The sequence below is a fragment of the Tinamus guttatus genome, unplaced genomic scaffold (genome assembly GCF_059628265.1).
Source record: "Tinamus guttatus ecotype Peru unplaced genomic scaffold, ASM5962826v1 Tinamus_guttatus_pri_ptg000711l, whole genome shotgun sequence".
In the NCBI taxonomy this organism is placed as follows: Eukaryota; Metazoa; Chordata; class Aves; order Tinamiformes; family Tinamidae; genus Tinamus; species Tinamus guttatus.
The window spans coordinates 112,350-133,155 of record NW_028289245.1 but is presented as its reverse complement, the minus strand read 5'-3'; the positions used below and the strand labels follow the sequence as shown (position 1 = coordinate 133,155).

Sequence of the window (20,806 nt, the reverse complement as noted above, 5' to 3'; positions counted from 1 at the left end):
CAGTATAGGAGGCGTATAAATGTCATGTTATGTACTGCATATGAGAGCAGAGAAGATGGACAGGAAGGAGGGTGGGGAACATTACCACTACACGCAATTATTGATCTGACATGCTCCAGAGATAAGGGAAGCCCTCTGAGAAGGGCGGACCATCACTACAGGATAGTAAATTCCCTGGAAGAAAAAGACAGGAATCCCTCCTGCAGAGAGCGCAGTGTTTTCCGTGCCTGCCATGAAGGCTGCTCTGTCCCTGCTGTCACCACAGCTGCTAGACCTTGTCCATGCCCTCAGCAGAAACATCAGCAGACAGTCTGCTTTTCCAGAGCTTTGGCATAGGCTCAGTCGGCAGGGTAACTATGGCCATTTCACTCCTAGCAGCCTGCTGCCAGGAGAGGCCATCTATTTGTTCCGTGCCTGGATTTGGCCCCGCACTGCTAGTTTCCTAGTCAAACAAACCAGAAAGCAGATGATTAGACCGGAGAAAGGACCAGTTTTCCCCTTTGTGAAAAGTTAATGAGAACAGCAGTGAAAGAGGAGGAGAGGCCAGAATGAAATAAACAACAACTTGAAGAGGATGATCACTTTAGAGATGAAAGCCAGTTTTATATACACGCTAATTCTTGCAAAAATATATTACTCAAAGGTTCAAACGTGCTTGCAAAGCCAATTGCCAAAGTATCAGTGCTTTCAGCTTGACAAATTCTGTGGTAAAAGGAAAAAATCCAAAATCCCTGTTTATTTTTCAGGAAGAGAAACGACATGGAATATGTTTATTGTGTCTACACTTACAGCTGAAAAAACAGGCGCTTTTACCAGCTGCTCTCTCGAATATCCACTTCCAATTTTCACAATTAACTGAAGAAAGCATTCATTGTTGCTTCTTAAATGCTCCCTCAACTACCATCTGGGCCAACTCCTCCCGTGGTCCAAGGGGACAGTGCATGGGTCCTGCAGCTCCGATGCACCCAACTCAGCCAGCTGAGCACCTGCCCATGTACATGGCTCAATAGCTAGGCTAAGGCCGAGGCTGTAACTCTGGCTGGCACATTTTAAGGATGTCCCACAAGATTAGCCAGGGTGTCAAAGCTGGAACCAAATTGTGAAGAAGAGAGCAGCAGCAGAGTTATTCCATGTATGACCAACCTCGTGTTTAACAGAGCCCCTGGGGCTTTTGAACCTGCACAGCAAAGGGGAGAGAGCGGGGCAGCCCAAAGGCCTGGGGACTCCTCAGGGACTCCAGGGAAAGGGCCACACAGGCCAGGGTTGAAGAGGCATCATCAGCTGACAGGAGGCTGTTGAGACCCGCTCCCTGCTTTCCAGAGGAGAAAAAGGGGTAAAAAAGATATAATTGCGTCTGTGAATGAAAAATTTAGCAAGTAAAAGGCAGAAAGGGAAAAAGAGGTAACTAGGACTCTGCCAGAAGGGACAGGCAGAGGTAGCTGCAGAGTGACTGGAGAGCTTGGTACAGAAAAGCGATGAACACGCAACTGGCTTCATTCCAGTAGACAGTATAGATCTGTTATCTGGAGCATGCAGCTTTAAAAATAGCTCACTACTAAAGCAGCATTAAAAGAAAAAGAAAAAAGCCACCTGAACTATATTTTCCTCCCTTCCCTACTAGACATCTTACATTCAGAAAACTGCTTCTTAGTTTCCATTTCTGGAAAAAAAAGAGAGGGAAAAAAAACCTCAGAAGTTATCCTAGGAAAATGTTAAGCCATGGCCTTTGCTCATCAGGACCTTTATCCAATTATCCAAAGCAGCACTTTGTGAGTCTGTAACGAAAGCTTCTTCTGCCCTTAGGAAGCAGAATGCTTTTTCACAGGCAGGAAAGTATATGCTCTGGAAATAATGTGCTATACAAGTTAGATAAACATTCCTGACCATTTTCATTTGCTTTTCTTTTGCACTTTAATGTTTTGGACATTTCTGAATAAGACAAAAGTATCTAGAACAAAATGAACTCTGGAGAATTAAGCAACAAAGGTTCACTTTTCAAATGCATTACTGCGTTCCAGAGAGAAACTATGGCCTGATGGATATATATATATATATATGCATACATATTTTAAATGTCTTAATCACTGGTGGTTCATCAAACATTTGCTGTCCTACAAAAGCACAAGCATCTATTTCTGTGAATAAGAAGAACTAGGTGATTGAAAATTAACATTGACAATCATGTGCCAGAAAGAGGTAAGCTAAAGCAGGACCCTCTCCTCCCTGTTGCACCAATTTTGTCACAATCCTTTTATCTACAATAGTGTACAATAAAACAAAGGAACACCAGACCTGTGCTTGCTGCATGCTGACTATTTCAGCAACTAGCAAGGTCAGCTGAATGTATTTTTGTTTCCAGAAGCTTTTCCCTTCTGGAACCTGCATCACATCTGCCATCTGTTACTACGCACTACACAGCAATGTGCATCCAAACCGCGGAAATAAATTCTCAGAGCACAATGCCGCAGACTCTGCTGGAACTTAGTACTAACCCAAATATCTTCATCATTAGCAACAAAGTGCTGAACACTCTTTTCTTGACGCTAGGTAGCCTAGTAAGACAGGCGTGGACCTTTGTTGTTTGCTTCATCCAAGTGTGTTCATCTTATATGCCCCATGGAACATAACGTTCTCCTTATAAAGCAACTGTGCATTGAAAAGTAAGATCTTTGGGGGGGGGTTCCCTTATATATAGCAAAAAAAAGGTTAAATTTTAATTAAAATATGCATGTTAGAACTATTTTTCATTTGCTGACTGAGGTAATGAAAGAGAAAGACTCCAGTGCCCTTTTTTCTGTCTCCCTCAGCCTCGTCTATAAAACCAGCACACAATTTGGCATCATTCATCAATACTGAAAATTTCCTTAAGGAAAGGTGGAGCAGAATGGGAATTCTCATGGAGCTGTTTTGGTTCCAGCTCCACTACTGTGCACCTGGCAATGGCTGATATTGCTTCTATGGAAGGAAATCAAAGGTGCCATAGATGGCTAGAACTGCTGTTCTTAGCACACACATTTGTCTCCTGGAATTATTCTTCTTGAAAGATTCTTATTTTTGCCTTGAAAGACAAAACCAAACCAAACCAAAAAACACTTAAGGTTAAGGAAAAAAAAAAAAAAAAGCAAGGGAGGGAAGCAAGGGAAGAACATGAGCAATCACTTCCCATGTTGACCTGCACAGAAATATGGCCTGAATCTTGCAAAGCTCTTCACGTTATGAATGGATTTCTAGTTCCAGCTTTCCATAAGTATTACTTTCTCTTACAAGTAAGGAGAGGCAAACAGCAAATCCCGAGTAAGTGGATGAGCTTTACAATGTGAACACTCAACTAATGTATTTTCAGCTTAAAAGCTGTACGAGCTATGCAATTCCTGCACCCAACACAAGGACATTTTAGACCCAACACTGCTTTCTAGATGTCATTCATCTCTGGCTCCTAACTTTGTTTTCAGAATAAAATGTACAAAGTCGAAACCACATCCAGGGTCTAAATGCATATCCCTCTCTTAAAAATCCATTTTATTAAGAATAATTTTCTTTTTACAAGAAGCTTCTCCACACTTGCTTTTATATTTCCCCAGTGTGTTCCCCAGTGGACACACTAATTCACGCCATGGAAAACCATCTCTACTAGCAGTGAATCAACACTATAACTTATCTCAAGTCCCCTTCCCCCACTCAGTTGTCTGACAACTACATATATTAAGATACAATCATTGACAGTCCCAAGAAATTTTCTCCTTCATCTGGAAGACTTTTGATTTTCTACTTACTTCTGTGTTTTTTGACCCTGTGACATTTAAACTGTTTAGCATTTTGAATACACAGTATTTGCACAGATACAAAAAATATATTCCCCAAAGTAAATAAATAAATGGTTTCCCATTTTTAACCTATTTTATTATTTCACACATATGAAGATAGGTGAAATTACAATGCGCTAACCTATTTATTTGTATGGCTTCCCCACTCCACAAGAGCCCAACAGTAATTTAGTAAGTTAAAACAGGTAAGATTTTTTTTAATGGAACTTCTATTTGAAATAAATAGTTCATCAAAAAAAATTAACAACTTGTATTAAATATCTTTTTTCCTTAAGCAGTACATGCTTTACAATCAATTTTTACCAATATGATAACCATAGACTGAGGAAAGTTAATGACTAAGCCACAGAAACCAGAATTCTTGATGGCTGTTAGCCCTTCTACAGCTACAATGATAATATATTATTTATTTACACAAATTCAGTTTAATTTATCTCAGTAAACAGTCAATTTGGGATTGAAAAAAAAGCAGAAAAGCATGCAAAGATAAACAGAAATTGAAAACCAGGTGTTAAAAACCAGGTGTTTTCAGTTAAAAAAAAATCAGAATTGGCTTAAAGGGTTACCAGAAAACAGGAATGAGACTTTGCTTAGAAAGATCATAAAACTCTCAACACGAAACATGGTTCAATTATTTCAATCAAAGTTTCTTGATGCTTATTTAAAGTGGGATCAAATTCAAAAACTCAAATAATTCTAACTCAGATCAACCTATCTGTAGTAAAACAGCTACAGTCTACATCATGGCAAGATTATTTCTTAATGATGTAGCTCATCATGAATTTTTTTCTGCTCTATTTATTTTTATTCAAAAAAAGAAACAAATACTTGTAACATAAGGGAATGATTCAGATTGATGGATAGAATAAGCACAAAGTTTTGCAAAGAAGAAAGTACGGCAGTTCTGGGCGGAGTTTCAAGCCTGATAACAATTCTAGCGTTTTATCCCAGTAGCTATAATTGTGAACGTTACTTTTCTGGAAGAGTCAGGATTGCTGTGCTGGTTAACACTCCTTATGAAAGCAGTAACATAAGGCATTCTAGGCACCTTCCCACGCTTGCTTTTTCTGTTTACATGGGCTTGGAGCTGCTGTCTGCTACTGGCTGCTGCTACTACCCCAGGAGTGAGAAGTTCATTGAGGGGGAAGCTGGAGGGAGTTAATTCCTGCATGTTTCTTTCCATTGTTTTTCATCCATGTTGGCAACTGAATAAACCTCTGTATTTCTTGTGTTTTAAATTCTGAAGCTTATAAAGGACTTTATTCTGCCCCTCTCATTCCCAATCACAGAAACTGCTATCTCTACATTTTTGGCTGCAACTTCTAAAACATAATACACAAATCTGCCTCTAGCCAGGTTTTTTGCTGGTGCAGGAACCTACAAAACAACCTCCAGAATGTCGCTGGATATAGTGAAATTTAGCTTTAACAAGAGTATGAGCCAAATCCTGAGGTGAAATCACCTTTTTTTTTCCCCCTTCAACATATGCTCTAAACAAGTACAACGTTCAGTCAAGATCTGATCTTAACTTCTTATTTCTCACATTTTACTTCAGTATAATTTAGCTACTATAAAGAATGCTTTGGGCATTGGCATAGGCTGGCTAAAGGAGATGAAAAATTTTGCAAATATTCTTTTTTTTGCAAAAATGGAAGCAAAAGCCTTCCTTTAAATACTAAATGGAAAAAAATGCCTACCCATGGCTGAGTCAGCTCTTTATTTTTGAAGTTGTTTGGCTTTATCTTTCTATCTACTCCAGAAGTTTCGGGATTTTTTCCCCTCCTTAGTTCAATATATGTACTCTGTTTATAGAAGATTTCTTTTTAACATGAGAGGTTTTAAAATTCAAATATTTATCCCTTTAATGTCTACGACATGAAGAAAAAAAGCAAAAAAAAAGTGTTAATTCTCAGCTCTTTCTGCCTTTATACACAGAGCCTAGAAACTTCCATTATCTACCAAGCTTAAAGGAATACCTACACAAAAGAATAAGAAAACTATGAGAAGCAGATGACTAAAATATTCTGTGTTTCAGGAAGAGAAGCTTCTGAATGTTTTTCAGTGTTACATCCTTACTACTGGGTATTCACAGCACAGTCCCAGTGACACCTACTTGAATGAGATATAGCCAGAGGATGAGGCTTGCTGAGATTTGTGCTGAGATGGAGCTGCTAGTTATTTTCTCCAGGGACTACTGCAGTTCAGATTCTGGCTGGAAAACAGACAATCTTGGAAGAGGGCAGGGAGAGAGGCACAGTGCACATGGAGGGAGAAATGCATGAACACTGAAGCCAGAGAAGGTGTAAACGCTGGAAGGCTGCAGCCCCCACGTCTGACAGCCCTTGCTTGGACAGCAACATCCTGCACTGGCCATCACAGTGCAACTGCATTAGAGATCCCTGTTATTCACTTGCAAATCACTTGAATGTTTTAATTATGTAAACCTCTCTGGTGCTTCCCTTCCTCATTTCTCCCAAACTGCCAAAGTGCAGCTTGGATCTGTATTACTTTTACACTTCTGTGGAAGAGGCTAAAGCCAAGACCTACTAACTGATGGAATGTGTGCAGGCTCCGGCCTTAGGAGAAGGAAAGCTGAAAGCATCTCGAAAAAATAGCAGGTATCTTGCAGAGTGCATCTATGTCTCTTTATTTCAGTTGTACTGGAACAGGTTAATGGCTTTCATTACATTCTCTAGCTGGACATACAGAAACAAGATATAACATTAGTGGGAATGAATGCTTATCTAGTTACTGATATATTGGCATTGCAAGGAATAAACATAATTTCATACATACGGAGACTGCTATAGTCACAAAACAATTTCAGGGCCAAAAACAGGCTTAAAAAATGTAACTAGCTACCACGAAAGACACAAGAATAGCATATTTAAGAAGAACTTGTACTAGCTGGATACTGTACCATTCTATGACTGTAGTCCACTACTAATCCCAGGTAATACATAGCAAAATATGCAGAAATAATTGCATTTCCAACAAATAAATTTCAATCAACTAAAGACAATGAAAAATTCCAGGTAGACTGCTCAAGAATTTAAAGAGCATAAGAGCATAAAGAGCACACATAACACACAATCAACCTATAGTTTACAGGCAGTAAGTATAGTTTTTTTCAACACTGTGGTCATGGGTTTAATGCAATTAAAAAGCCTCTTAAGGAATCTTAACATTGAACTTCCACAATAGCTTTCCAACACATTGAAAATCTTTGTGAGCATAAAACCTACCCACAGAATCAGCAGAGTTACGTCACCATAAAACTCTTCTCCATTATGTTAAGGTTTCTATCACCTAAAAAACACCCTGAAGTGAGAAATAGTGACATTTCAGTGAGACAGGACAGAGTGAGGCAAACTGCAGGTCTTTCATGTGTCAGAAAGTGCTCTGCATTCTAATTAGGATTTCTGCTGGGATCCTAGGAGATGAAAGGGTGTTTTTAAGGCTGACAGTTAATGGTGGGGGGGGACTATTCAGAGAAGAACAAAAAGAGGAGCACTGAAAGCAGATGACATCATGCTTCACAGTGGCCTTCACCATCTTACTGACATGTCCCACAAAGTAGCAGAGCAGTTTCCACAGAGCTATTCTTGAGAGCTCCAGATCCTCTGGGAAGACAGTATGGCTGGAAACACATTGCTTTAAAAGCACAGAAGGTTGAAACAGGGCTAAATATAATGCATATATCATATTTCAGGGCCCTATATACATTATAATGCTCCACAATACCCTATATTCTGCCTGACACAACACATGTTAAGTCTCCACTCTACAGAGTTTACAACTAAAATTTCTAGCACGCCCATCACCAGGAAAAAGTCACACAGGGAGCATGGAAATGCCATGTATTTCCCTCAGATTCTCCCCACCAGCAGTTTGCCCTTTTCGATGAGGAAGCTCCCAGCCTTGCAGGCCACTTGGAACTGACTTCTCCTCAGATGGCTGGGGGCACCCAACACTGGAGAGAGGCACCAAAATCCACTCCCCTTACATTCTGTAGAGATTAGAGGGGAAAATGCATAGCACCTTGTTTGGGGATGTTCTGCTATTTATGTCCAGGTAAATGCACATATAGCCACATTATCAGAAAATAGACAGCAGGGATCTGTAATCCTTAGGCAGTATCAATGAAAAAGTTTTTTTTTATTATTTCTTCTTTCGCTTTTCTACTTTTAAAGGCTTACCCTCATTACATAAAGCAAAAAGAAGATCCTGCTTTGAACTGTTTTTCATTCACATTAAGGAAGTGACAAGCCAAAAAAAAAGAGATTCCTTGTCAAAGCTTGTCTATTCCTTAACTCTGCCTTGCTACTGCCTCCTTTATGCCTTGTGGCGTGGCTGTCTAGAGTCTGTGCAGTGCTCTTTTTCTGTGTCAAACATCCTCCCAGCTGCAAAGAGATCTCTTTATAAACATGTCCTTCATTTGAACTCCAGCCTAAGTGCAAAATGTAAAGAACAATAAAAGAGACTTTGCGGATACCAACCATTTCTCCTGTTTCCTGAAGCTCACACGCTTATTTTCATTTGAAAGGGAAACTGATGTTATAATTGGGATTTTTACATTTTCACATGAATTGCAGACCTTTCTGCACTGTTTCATTACCTGCATATTAATGCATTTTGAGAACAAGTAGTTTCATGGATGACAATGGAATGAAGTCTCCTAGAGAACTAATGTTAATATCACCAAAAGACTAAACATTTTGCAACGTGCAAAACAAGCAGCATCATAGCAACACTTACAAGAAAAACCTCTGACTGATGCCTGTCTGACAAGCCACATTGCACATCAGTATGTTTCTATTTTCTCCTCCCTATCTATTAAAATATGCATCAATGACTTATATTTAATGTGCACATAACCATCATCTCACCAGCCACAAGAATACGCTTATTTGTTAGAGAAGTGGTAAATAGCTGTAATTATTTTTGAACTGCCAATCTCTCCTTAGAATGTGGCCTTATGAATAAATTCATATTTTAACTAAACACAGATGAACAGTGGGAAAATTATTTATATGCTAGGATTCCTATTCTACCTATTCTTTCCTTTTTATTAAAGTAGTTTTGCTGTGTGGGGTTTTTTTTTTTTTTGGTCATTCACTCTGGACTTCTTGCTTTCAAGAGGGAAGAAAAAGCCCATAAGATACACCAGATATGAACAGCTCACTATCTGTTTTTCATCTACACCATTTTGAGACTGATCAATTAAACTACCTTCCCCTTGATCTCTAGGCACTAAAAGATCCCTTATCCTATAGAGCTCAACTTGACCAACATGAACTGTAGTCTGCGGAGCACAAACTATATTAGAATATTCAAATATGTTAACAGAAGGTATCAGCAGAACACCTTTAAAACAAGCCAAAGAGAGTGATGACAGGGTGTCCATAGATTTTGTCTGATATCATTAATGATACCTTGATCAGAGGGAATAAAAGTTTCCACATTCTGTGAGAGAGTCTTCCTCCTCCTTTTATATTTGATTTTAAGATACTGTTGAGTACTAGCAAACAGGGTTTATTGCAGTTCAGATACTTCCCTGCTAGTACCAGAAGTTCATAATCAGAGATCTCAAATCTAATGTAGTTGTGCACATACATCTATACATATACTTAGAGATGGTAAATATCTTTGCTAAAATAACAATAATTATTATTTATAAATAACATCCTGACATTATTTGAAAGTAAATGTTTTCTCATTAACTCGGAAAAGATCAGTAACTTTCTTCATCAGGAAACCCAGCTTTCAAAATGCATATGTAACCACTCATAAAGTGGCAATTTATTTTAGTGATCAGCAAGATTTACTGCCTTCTCAGAGTCAATACTGAAATGTTTTGACCTGACACAAGTAAGCACTCAATTTGATGCTAGCAGAAAAGGTACCAAACATACTTCAATAATCATAAAAAGAATTGCAAAAAAAAACCCAAATCCTTGCATAAGGGGGACTACACAGCGTATCTGGAACACATAAAGTTCTTTGTGGATAAACAACTACACTTTCTTAAATCTTGCTGACTTGATCATTACCACAGCAACCCGGCTCCTCTCATTTTGAGGAAACAAACTTCAAAGCTTCTCTGAGTACTACACTTACACACACAAACACAAAAAAAGCGACAGAAGGAAAAATTGCGACTAGACAAAGTTCCTTATGATTTCAGCATCCCTTATTTAAGTCATCTATGGTAGCTGTATGAGCTGTTCTGCTGACAATGCCAGAGGTCAGCAAAGAGGGCAGCTTAAACAAAAGCAGTTTTCAAAAGACCCTCAGCACTGAGTTACAAGACAAGCAGACGCATCTGTTTTGAAACACAGAAATCTAAGCCAGCATAGGAAAGAGTTAGAGCCTTAAAATATCAAGGCTTTGTGATATTTACTTGTATGTCTCCAAGTTCACATCTGGAGAAAAGACACTTACTTGTAAAGGTAATATTCAGCTTGATCCACTTCCTCTCGTGAAGAAATGTTGTCAACAAACTGAAAAACAAAAAGTATAGGCTTCAGCAGGAACACTCACAAAGCATATTAGAATAAAATGGCACTTGAGTAAATGGAGTACATTTGTATTGCATATTTAAGTGCTTGGATAGTAACAGAGGTCTTCCAATCTCTGTTTACTACTAGTCAGGTTTCTCTAGCATTGCTAAAAGTAAAATCTTTTAAAAATGACCTGGAAAAGCTCCATTGTGGATGAGACCAGTTTGAGAAGCCAGATCAGGCTTAGGCTGGCCTCACGGCTTAAGGAAAGAGTCAAGACAGCGGCCTAGCTTGACCAAACTTAGGCTAAGAGGAAGGGTCCGGTGTTCGGAAGATTTCGCGATGTGACGGAAAGTCTAGGGAGAAGTAGTGATAAGGACAATTTTAACCATAAATAGAAAGGCTGCAGTTGCATTCCATATTAAGCACTTATTACGTCAGCTTCCGCATTTGAAAAGAGTATAACTGTAGTAAGCAACAAGCAATAAACGGCATCCCACTTCAACCATATTGGTGTTACGTGGTTTGTCCCCTCGCGGGCTGGGGACGTCCCCGGAGGACCGACCTCCAGGTGTACACGTTTCGTTGCCGGGCCCGGAGATGGCCACGAGCCGAGACCGGAGGCAGCGGCTGGCAACAGGCGGAACACACTCCACGTTGACCGGAGCCCGGATACAGCCACGAGCTGAGACCGGAGACAGCGGCCGGCAACAGTCCATATCTTGCAAACATGGAAACCATCTGAGAATGATGTCCCTATAATCCAGTACCATTTTTCTGTCTTGCCTATTCTGAGTACACAGGGGCAATAATATCTTGCATTTCGTATTTCACTAGTCTCAGTCTTTCCTAGAATCTCTCAGACCACAAATAAATAACAGTATATATATAAAAAGAATGTAGTCTCCACAGTGCAACTTTCCTCTCTTTAAAACCTCATCTACACCAGGCAATGTTACACAATTTTCAGTGCTACCAAATGTTTAAATTAAAGCAAAAATTTCAACAAGACTTTGTCTTATGCTAACAATGAAATCTGTTTTCCTGTAGATTTAACTCACATGAGCATAAAGCTGCTACAACACTTAACAGCACCCCCTATAAAATGCCTTTAGCTCGGAATACATAAACTGCAGGATCTCGAGATCAGTGTTTCTCTTTATCCTAAGAGGAAGATAAAAAAGTCGTTCCAGATGATTTGCTCTCCGGATTCTGCATTCTCCTCACACACTGTCTATGTCTAGATCTCATCTTTGAGCATGGCAACAGCATGCCCGGGAGCTTTACTGGTATTTTAGAAAACGAAAATCTTATCTGTGAGCTACAGGTATTGGGATGTGTCTGGTATTGGGCTATTTGTATGTCCGGAAAAGCTACCTACCCATAAAACAACATTAGCCTAGCACAGGACTGTGAAGAAGAAAAGGAATAAAACTGAATAAATAACAAAAGGGAAGAGGAAAAGGCAAGAGGAAAATCCATTTCCTCTGTGGACAGTAGCTCAGAAGAAATGATCAACAATGTTTGGTTACGGTACAAAATATTCTGCAATTCTGCAGAGTACTGCAGTTACTGGTACCAAGTACTGTAATTGCCACTAAGGTGCAAGGGTGGCGATTTGGCTTTTGGGGATAATTTAAATTTCATTTGAAAAATGTCATGTTTATTCTGCTTTCTCAGTAAAAACAAAACCAACAACAACAAAAATTACATAGAGAATTTCAAAGCACATCTTGTATCTCTGCCTTCACTTCCCAGGCAGTTTGGATAGTTTACTATCTAAAGGATGGCTCTGGTTACTAATTCCAGTAAGAGTAACCAATGTCGGCATTTGTCCTGCAAAGTCTGCTAAGGTGAGGAGAGAAAACTGCAGATGCAAAATGTAGTCACCTCTGCCTTATTCCCAAAGGAGCAAGGAAGCACCGGCAGATGTGCACAGACAGGCAGTGTGCTAATTCACTGCATTCCCTTTGCAGGCTGGGTTCCTATGAAGTGCCTGAGGGCACAGGGTGTCAAAGCTCTTACTGACAAAGACAGAAACCACAAGAAAGCAGGGAACATATATTATGAAAATACATAGCCTAGTAACACAGTGAGGCTCCACTTTGCTGAACACTCTGAATGGAAGAATAACCTATTTCCTTTTTGAAGAGCCTACAGCCCAGTTACTAACTAATGAGCACAAAGTAACTATAAAACAATTTTACACAGCAATTTAACAGTATAACAAGACATTTACGACACCCAGCAGAGGTGATATCATTTATCCCCTCTGAGCTCTCTTTCATAACCATTCTATTGTCATTCCTATCACTTTATGACTGGAATGTATTCCTTACCCGGGATATTGTCAAAGAGCTGACAGGCAGCTTTCTCTCATAGGTCCTGTCCATTAAGGTGGCCAATTCAGCTGCAGGAAACAGGAGAAAAAAAAAAAAAAAAAGAAAAAAAAGAAGAATGTTTAATTAGCTGAGATTATCGGAAAATCTACCGAGCTATCATATAGCTTAGAATAGACACTGTATCCATGAAGTTTAATGTGGGGTTCCCTAATAACATCTTTGGTAGTCCTCATTCAGAAATTGTATGAAAACAATACTATCAGTTACTGTTTTGTTATTTGTCAAATATTTGAAGGATATTTGAAGAAAATAAGACATGGAGAGATCTTTCAACATACTACAGCTAAAAAAAACAGAGTAGTTATGTTGAAAATTCACACTTCCTTTCAAGCTTAGCAATTGCTAGACAGTGCTTTTGGGTTGGTTTTCTTCATTTCATGGTAAAATAAAAAATAAACAGAAACAAGCAGTATGTTCTGATAAACCTTGCAGGCACAAACAGCAATCCAAAGGAAATCCAGTTAACCAAACTGGGCACTGGCCTAGTATCTTATTAAATTCATTGCTTTATGTTCCAGTAGTCACGTAAGAATAGCAATTTGACCAGTTTGCAGGAACTTCAAGACTTTGACCATTAGACAAGTAGTCAAATATTGAATTTGATGAATACAATTTGGAGTTTTATGTTTGCATTCTTCCTGGAAGATGATGATGCCCAGGGAGAATAAGCTGCTGGCTGTAAGCTTCGTGTCAGCTGTGTGCCTCGCTGCAGAGGCGCACGCTCATGGCACTCCAGCTGTAATATTTAGAGCCATCCCTCAAACCCTACACCTCCAGCAGTAGGGACCCTAAGCATTCTCCTTGCATCCCTAGCACCTCCCTTTGCCCTGCGCTTATGGAGACTCCAGCTGCTTTTGACGCAGGAATACCCAGCCTCCTTTTACACCTCTGGACGAGCCCTATTGGCGGTGCTAGAACTGCTGGGCTGGCGAGCTTTGCAATTCGTTTTCCTCAAAGGTCACAACGGTCACCTCAGTGAAACACGAGGTGGGCGCAGTTTGCATCACCCCATCACGATCGAGCAGCTCTTGCGCTCCGGCAAAACCGGCATGGATGCGCAATCAGGAGGCAGCGTCTCTGAGGGCTGCGGGCTGCGAACGCGCTGTCTGCACAACGAATGATACCACCATCCATCATTTGAAAAGTAGCATCCCTATCCATCATGTTAAAACAATCCAAGACCACTGCTGAATAGTAAGAAATACATGCAGCTTTAACAGTAAAAACGACACTCAGTGCTATTGTGATCTTAGAGGTGCTTTCTCAAATTACAATACTCATGCAAAGCTTGTTGCTGCAGTAAAATGTTGGCGTCTTGGGCTTGCAGTTAACTGTTAAAATCCTAGACAAATGTTGCTGTCTGCTGCATATCTGTATTTTGTATTTATATGGAATCTTCCCGAAGCATTTGGGGTGCTTTTCAAAACACGAAAGAAAACATTCCTGACACTCGCAAGTTATCTCTGGCTGAGGGAAGGCAGACAACATTGCATGATCACGAAAGGGAAATGAGATCTGGGGCAAGGACACCAGGGAAGTTTGATGAAAACAAAGCAGGATGCTGAGATGAGGTGGCCACCAAGGCCATCCAGTACCGCATAATCACTGTAACACAGAACAGACAGCTCTTTTAATGATAAAGGATTGTCAGTGGGAATATCCTTATATTGCCCTTCTCTCCACCACTCATGATGATCATGGTGGAGCATGGTTCCACGCCACACAAGACACAGCCAGACGTACTACTAGCTGGAGAGAACAAGTCTTGCAACCAAGTCAAGTTGACAAGAATGAAAGAAAGGTTAGATATTTGCATAAACATAGTAAGCCAAAACTCAGCTTCTTCTCACTCAGAGATAGCTAAAAAAAATAAGTACTTACATAGTAATCTGCTTTTTTGATAGCATGGCAATGTCACTCTGAGATGAACAACTGCGTAGATTGAGATCACATCTACCTACTATATAACAATTTGTTCAAATTCACCAAGTTGCCATTCAACTCCCTCTGGGAACCAGAAGCAGATACTTCAGACCATGGCGGGTCACTCTCAGGCCCTGAACCTAGAATTTCTTTTGTCTAGGCACTCACGAAGCTGAAGAGCCCACCTCAGAAAACCGTGACAGACAGAAGCAAAATATATAAACCAAACGAATACAATGCCGAGAACATAGGATCCCAGAACTGCTGGGGCTTCCTCCAGGGGCGCTCACACAGAATTTTAATGATTGACCTTTTGTGCTGTCTGAAAAGCTGGAACTCTCTATCAAAACTATAGCATGAAAAGTAACATGAGCACTTATCCATCAGCTCTGTCCTAAGAATCACAATAAAATGAAAGTTGCTTAAGCCTTAAAGAATAAAAGACAAATCCAGATAATTGGAAATTAAGGTTTGTTGACAAATTGCAGTTTCTGCTGGAGTTTCTAAATATGAATAATTTGCAGTGGGTAATCCCTTCCTGGTTTGCTTTCTTCAAAGAATAGATTGGTTTTGTTTTTCTCAGATTCAGGATTTGAAATAATTCAGCTACCTTCTGTGAACCAAGATTATTCTGTAAATAGCTGTTCAATAATCCATATTATTACTTTTCTCTCAACTAAAAACATCCTGATAGAAATACTAGAATGCAAGAGTGCAAATGCTTGAATCTTTTAGCACTGTTAGAAGTAAAACTTGATTGCTAATATTAGTATGGAAAACAAGCACTATTATGGCTAAAGTAAAATCCTGTATACATTCTAATAGATATGTGTTGCATGCAAAATTAACTTTCACAAAATTTTCATTCTTCCACAAAAAAAAAATATTTTTGCATCTTGCAGGGCCTCATGGATGTAAACAAACTAACAAACTGTAAGTCTGAGCAGAGGTCACTTTTGGGTGTGACTTATCAGTCTTTAGAGCAGCATCTAGGATTTTATGTGTTTTTTTTTTTTTAAGGAAACATTTAGCTTTCATAAAAGCCTTGATTTATTTCATAGGCACAAGAAAAATGTAAAGGAAAGCTTACAAGAACCCTGTGCCTTACGAATTTATGTTGCATATTTCTCACAATACCCATATCCCTAGTAGCTTCTGGAAGGACCTACAGCTTTGTATGGAAGAATGCGTGACTGGAAATTCCTCAAGTCTGCAAAGGCAGCACTGCCACCTGGTGTTCCTCCCAGACAGCCGAAGAGACACTGCTGGTACAAGCTTTTCTAACCAAAAGGATGTTTGCCATTTCACCTGTTTCTTGCTATCACCTTGGATTTTGATAATCTCCCTGCTTGTTATTAAGACACTTACTGCCACTTCATTTTATTCTTGTTAGCAGCAAACCAACTGCAACACTGGAGAATCTAATCCAGCCATGCCTCCTGTTTCCTTAATATCTAATTTTTCATAACTGGAATCCAAATTACTACTAGACTATCTTCCTACCCATCAGTAGTTTACAAAAAGCAAATTATGGCATTTTCAGCCATTTCCTTTCTGAGCAAGTATGCTTCTGTACACAAAACATGTGTTCTTTCCCATATCCTTTTCAGCACTGAGGTTTCCTAAGCCACTCATGCTAAACTGAGACTGCAATCATATGCACTTATTCTCATAGAGAAGAATAAACAGTGTCTTATATGGACATGGTAAATGAGTTCAGGACTGCACCACAGTATTGCAGCAGAGAAATGCCATGGAATCTAAATCAAAACATTTTTTTTTTCTGCAGATACATTCTCATAACATTTCTGAAACAGTGTTTGAAATACACAAAGAGTAGAAGAAATTCACTCTAGCCACAGTCACCAGTTACTATCCACAGGATTGTATGTGCAAACATACAAGTGACAGCTACAGAGCAGATGTCCATGGTGCTGCCTCGTCTTTGAAAATGCTAATGCAGCTGACACTGTGTTAACTTGTTTTCTTTTTTGTGAACACAAAATGAAAATGCAAAGTAGTTCCTCAGAGAGCATGCGGCAGGCATCTGCTTTGGACCAAGGTCTTTAGCAGAGCAGCAGCTAAAACTTTGCGAGCCAAAAAGTCGCAAAGGGTCTTGGCAAGCCGGGCGGAAGCCAGGCATTGACTGTACGAGTGCTTGCACAACACTCTCTTTCTTTACAATGGATTTCTGTTCCCTAGGAAGTTGGTCGAAATAGGAATCATTTTTCATCTGGAGGTGACTGATTCAAATATATCCCAGGTCACTAATGTCCATGACTCCTGCCCAAAATATGCTTTCACAGAGGTGAGCAATCCCATTGGCAGTAAAGCATTACAAGGTAGGACAATCTCTGAAGTATCCAGGCTACAGCCATAAGATGGTTTTGGCTTATGTAGAGTAAAATATGTTGACAGTACCAATCTGTCAGCACATGGCCAAGTAACAAAAATAAACTGATGCATATAGCGCTGAAGACAAAATCCTGATCATTATCTTCCTGCCTGACAAAAGCCCTTGAATTCCACTTGTTAATTCTTTTTGCAGCCCCATAACCTGCGTTATAATTAACAAATATCATTCAAGGATATAGAAAACTCAGGAATGAAAAATGGGAGATAAAGACTATGTATTAAGAAATTCTCTAGGATAGTTTCACCCACGGTATCAAATAACATACTTATATCTTTAGCCTAGAAACACTTTGCCAGAATGCTTTCCGTGCAATATATTCACCACAAAGATGGCAGAGTGTCATTTGCCCTGTAGTCAAGTCAAAGAAGAGTTTACCTATGAAATTCCCAAGAGGGATTTCAATAGCATACTTTAAAGTAAAACTTATCAGAAATATTTTTTCTCACAAAGAACATAAAATTTCAAAATTTCCTCCTACACAACTGTGAAGAAAATGTTATTTTAAAACACCCTTCTTAAACAGTAATGACCTATAATGCTTGTGTAACAGGTTGTTTTTTACACTGCATTACAATTATAAATTAAACCTTTTAAAATTTTAACACAGAATACAGTTTTCTAATTTCCAAACCCCAAAATATGACAATCATTAAAGTCACAGACTTTGTGACAACAAAAAAATCACCAGTGGAAAACAAACAATAATTAGGTGGGCAAATTCTGACTTGTTTCTGCATATAGGTTTGCACACAAAAGACAGATTTTTAACATACAAGACAGATTTTGAAACAGAATCTCAGGAGCATTTTACTCCAAGGCACTCTTATGTGCATTCATGGATCATGAGCTAGTGCAAAATGATTTTACAATTAATTAATCAAATGGAGTTAAAAAAAGAAAGAAATTCTTCTCACCCAGGCTATGCTCTTCTTTTTTCCTGTTTTCCCATTTTGAGCTGTCCACATATGCCGCAGAAAGAAGAGATCTTCTACCTAAAGGAAAAAAAGCAATCTGTCATATTTATTGAGGTAGATGCCTTAAATTGCCTTTACGGTACAGTTCTTAGAAGAAGCTACTGTAACAGTCTGTACTCCCTATACTAGGACAAGCCACTACCTTTTCATTTTGAATACAGCAAAAAGTTTTCCCCAGTCGTTTTTTCTTTCAGCAAGAGACATGTTTCCCACAAATGGAAAAAAAACCAAATAACAATACAGAATAACTTTTTTTTTCTCATATGGACCCATTTTGCCAAATGCTCATATTCAGCAAAACACAGACAAAAAAGCATAAGCATAAAACCCTTGTGCATCACTAACACAATGAGGTCTAGACGGCACATGAGCATCAGAGTAAAATTTGTTGAAGGAGGAACTGGAGTTTGCAAAAATTAAGAAATGTGAAGCATTTTAAAAATAAACATTACTATGGTAATTACTATGCTATCTAGAATTCTTAGCAATTACCTTAAAACCATCAGCTGAAAATCCACCTACTGCCCGTAACGCTTTGCTACTGTTGAAAGCAGAATAATTATCTTCCTTTCCTCTACCACTCTTCTGACATGTACAGATGGCCAGCTTCTGAACATCTTTGCAGTATTTTTTCCCAAAAAGACCTGGTCCTTGGAGTCCCACAGTCATGAGTCGGACTATATAGCTATATATATACATAGCTTTTATATATATATAAAGCTATTATACAATAGCTTTACCACTCAAAAAACAGAAAAGGCGGGCTTTTTTGAAGACAATTTTCTTTATGCTATCAAGTGATGTGTATAGAAGTTTTTTTTTTTAAGATAAAGGGTTTTGTGTGTGTGTGTGTTCCTTCACAGCCAAGGATGGCACTGGAAAGCATGGGCACCTGAAAAGCTGCTTTGTGCAGTGCAGGCAGGTAGGTGAGAGGAAGGCGGCTGCACCTCCGTGCAGGTCGCTCCGGGCACACGGCGACACTCGCGAGGTGGCTGCTGCTAAGGCACCTTTCGCAGCGCGCAGGGCCGCCCGCTGCCAGCCCCGCCAGCGCCGCGCGGCTCGCCGCCCGCCATGCGGAAGGCGCCCCTGCACCACGCACACGCGCGCGGCCTGCCCGCGCCTCCGCGCGCGGCCCGCTCCCGCCGCCGCGCGCACCCCCGCCGCCGCCGCCGCCGCCGCGCGCCCCGCTAGCCCCGCCACAGGCCACCGACCTGCCGCGGCCCTCCCGCCGCACAGCGCGCCGCGGCGCAGCGCGAACGCGGCCATGGCGGCGAGCGCCGAGAGGCAGGGCCGCGCCGGGGCGGGGGCCGGGCCGGGGCGGGCCGGGGGCGGCCCCGGCGCGTAAGATGGCGGCGGTGCTGGCGGGGGGCTCCCGGTGCGCGGCGCGCTCGGCGCTGCGGCGCTCGGCGCTGCGCCCGGCGGCCCCGGGCTGCTGGAGCTGCGCGCCCGCAGGTAGCGCGCCCAGAGCGGCGGCGGGGCGGGCGCCGGGCCGGGGCTGGCGGCGGGTGCGCGGGGACTACAGCTCCCGGCGAGCGGCGCTGCGGCGGGGCGGGCGGAGCCGGGCGGCGGGGAAGGGTCCCCTGCCGCGAGGGGGCGGCCCGGCCGTGGCTCTGCCTGCTCCGGTCATGTGTGAGTTACTGCAGTTCTCCGTGCGGCTCCTGGCTTCGATATATATATATATATATATTTTGGCTGCGTTTTCGTCCCGCACAATTTCACCTGCCGCTTTTGCAGATCGAAGCGCCCCCTCTTCCCAAGAGCGGCAGGAACCGCGGAAGGAAAGGGGCCTTGGGCAGAAAGTTCCTCTTATTTTGCCTTAAAGCTGGGGAAATGGTAGCGTTCACAGACCTGAACGCAGCAGGGGAAAGCTCTGCTCTGTTTGAGATGGGTGCGTGCAATCCCAAACATCAGCGTGACCCCAGTGCTGGCTTGAGAGAGGCCGAACCAGGGTGGTTGTTCAGTGCTAGACCTGCTGGCCAGGCCTGCGCGGTGTAGGCAGCCGGGTAACCCAGTTAACCTCGTGCCAGATAAGTGAATATGTCTGTTTGCCATCAGAGCTGAGCTGGAGTTGTTCCTGTTAGATTTCATGAGTATGGGTGCTGTGGTGGGCATCATTATTTTCCTTCCTGATCATAAAGAGTGTATTGCTAGTGTGCCTGGCTGAGGTAGTAAACAAGCAGTGTTATTTATGTGGCCTGCTACTTATAGCTAGAGAAGTACAGAAGACTAAATGACCTAACTTGGATTGATCCTTGTTCTTCCTTGTCCATCCACAACTGGAATCATTCTTTTACCAGATGTTGATTTTGGCAGTGTAAACTTTGTTACTCTCTGTTGCAAAATCACTGATTGCAATTACTAGCTCCTCTACTACTGAAGAGCTGTGTGTGGCAGCAAGGTTTTATCACATGGTGTTTGCATGATGCCTTTTGTTGGCATCCAAAGTTATTTTTGAGATTATAGGTTTCATGTCTATCTCCATTCTGGCAGCTGTACAGCACCAGGACTTCGCAGTCTTTCCTAAGAGCTTCAGCCACCCAAATAATTCTTTCCTTTTTTCCCCCAAGTTTCCTCATTAGCTTGGGAGTTCTCAAAATAATGCGGTAATGGGAGCAACAGCCATGAGGAGAGGAAGCTGTGAATTCTAGTGAGTGAAGAGATTAGAAAAATCCCTGTGAGATGAAAAGAAAAATCTTATTTCTGTGTGGACTCATCTCATATTTTGACTAAGTGTGAGACTTATACCATCTCCAATTTGTGTTCT

General features: G+C 41.0%; 1 protein-coding gene across 1 annotated transcript in view; it reads right to left on the bottom strand.

The window, feature by feature from the left end:
- Positions 1-19,336, bottom strand: part of MRPS27 (mitochondrial ribosomal protein S27) — a 43,959-nt gene extending 24,623 nt beyond the window's left edge. The window contains exons 1-4 of the mRNA XM_088536975.1: positions 19,254-19,336; positions 17,983-18,060; positions 12,667-12,737; positions 10,269-10,327 (exon numbers count right to left, since the gene is read on the bottom strand). Coding sequence (XP_088393101.1) covers positions 10,269-10,327; positions 12,667-12,737; positions 17,983-18,060; positions 19,254-19,308 — 263 coding nt within the window. The 5' untranslated portion in view covers positions 19,309-19,336. The remainder of the gene's footprint in view (positions 1-10,268; positions 10,328-12,666; positions 12,738-17,982; positions 18,061-19,253) is intronic.
- Positions 19,337-20,806: the final 1,470 nt, after the last annotated feature.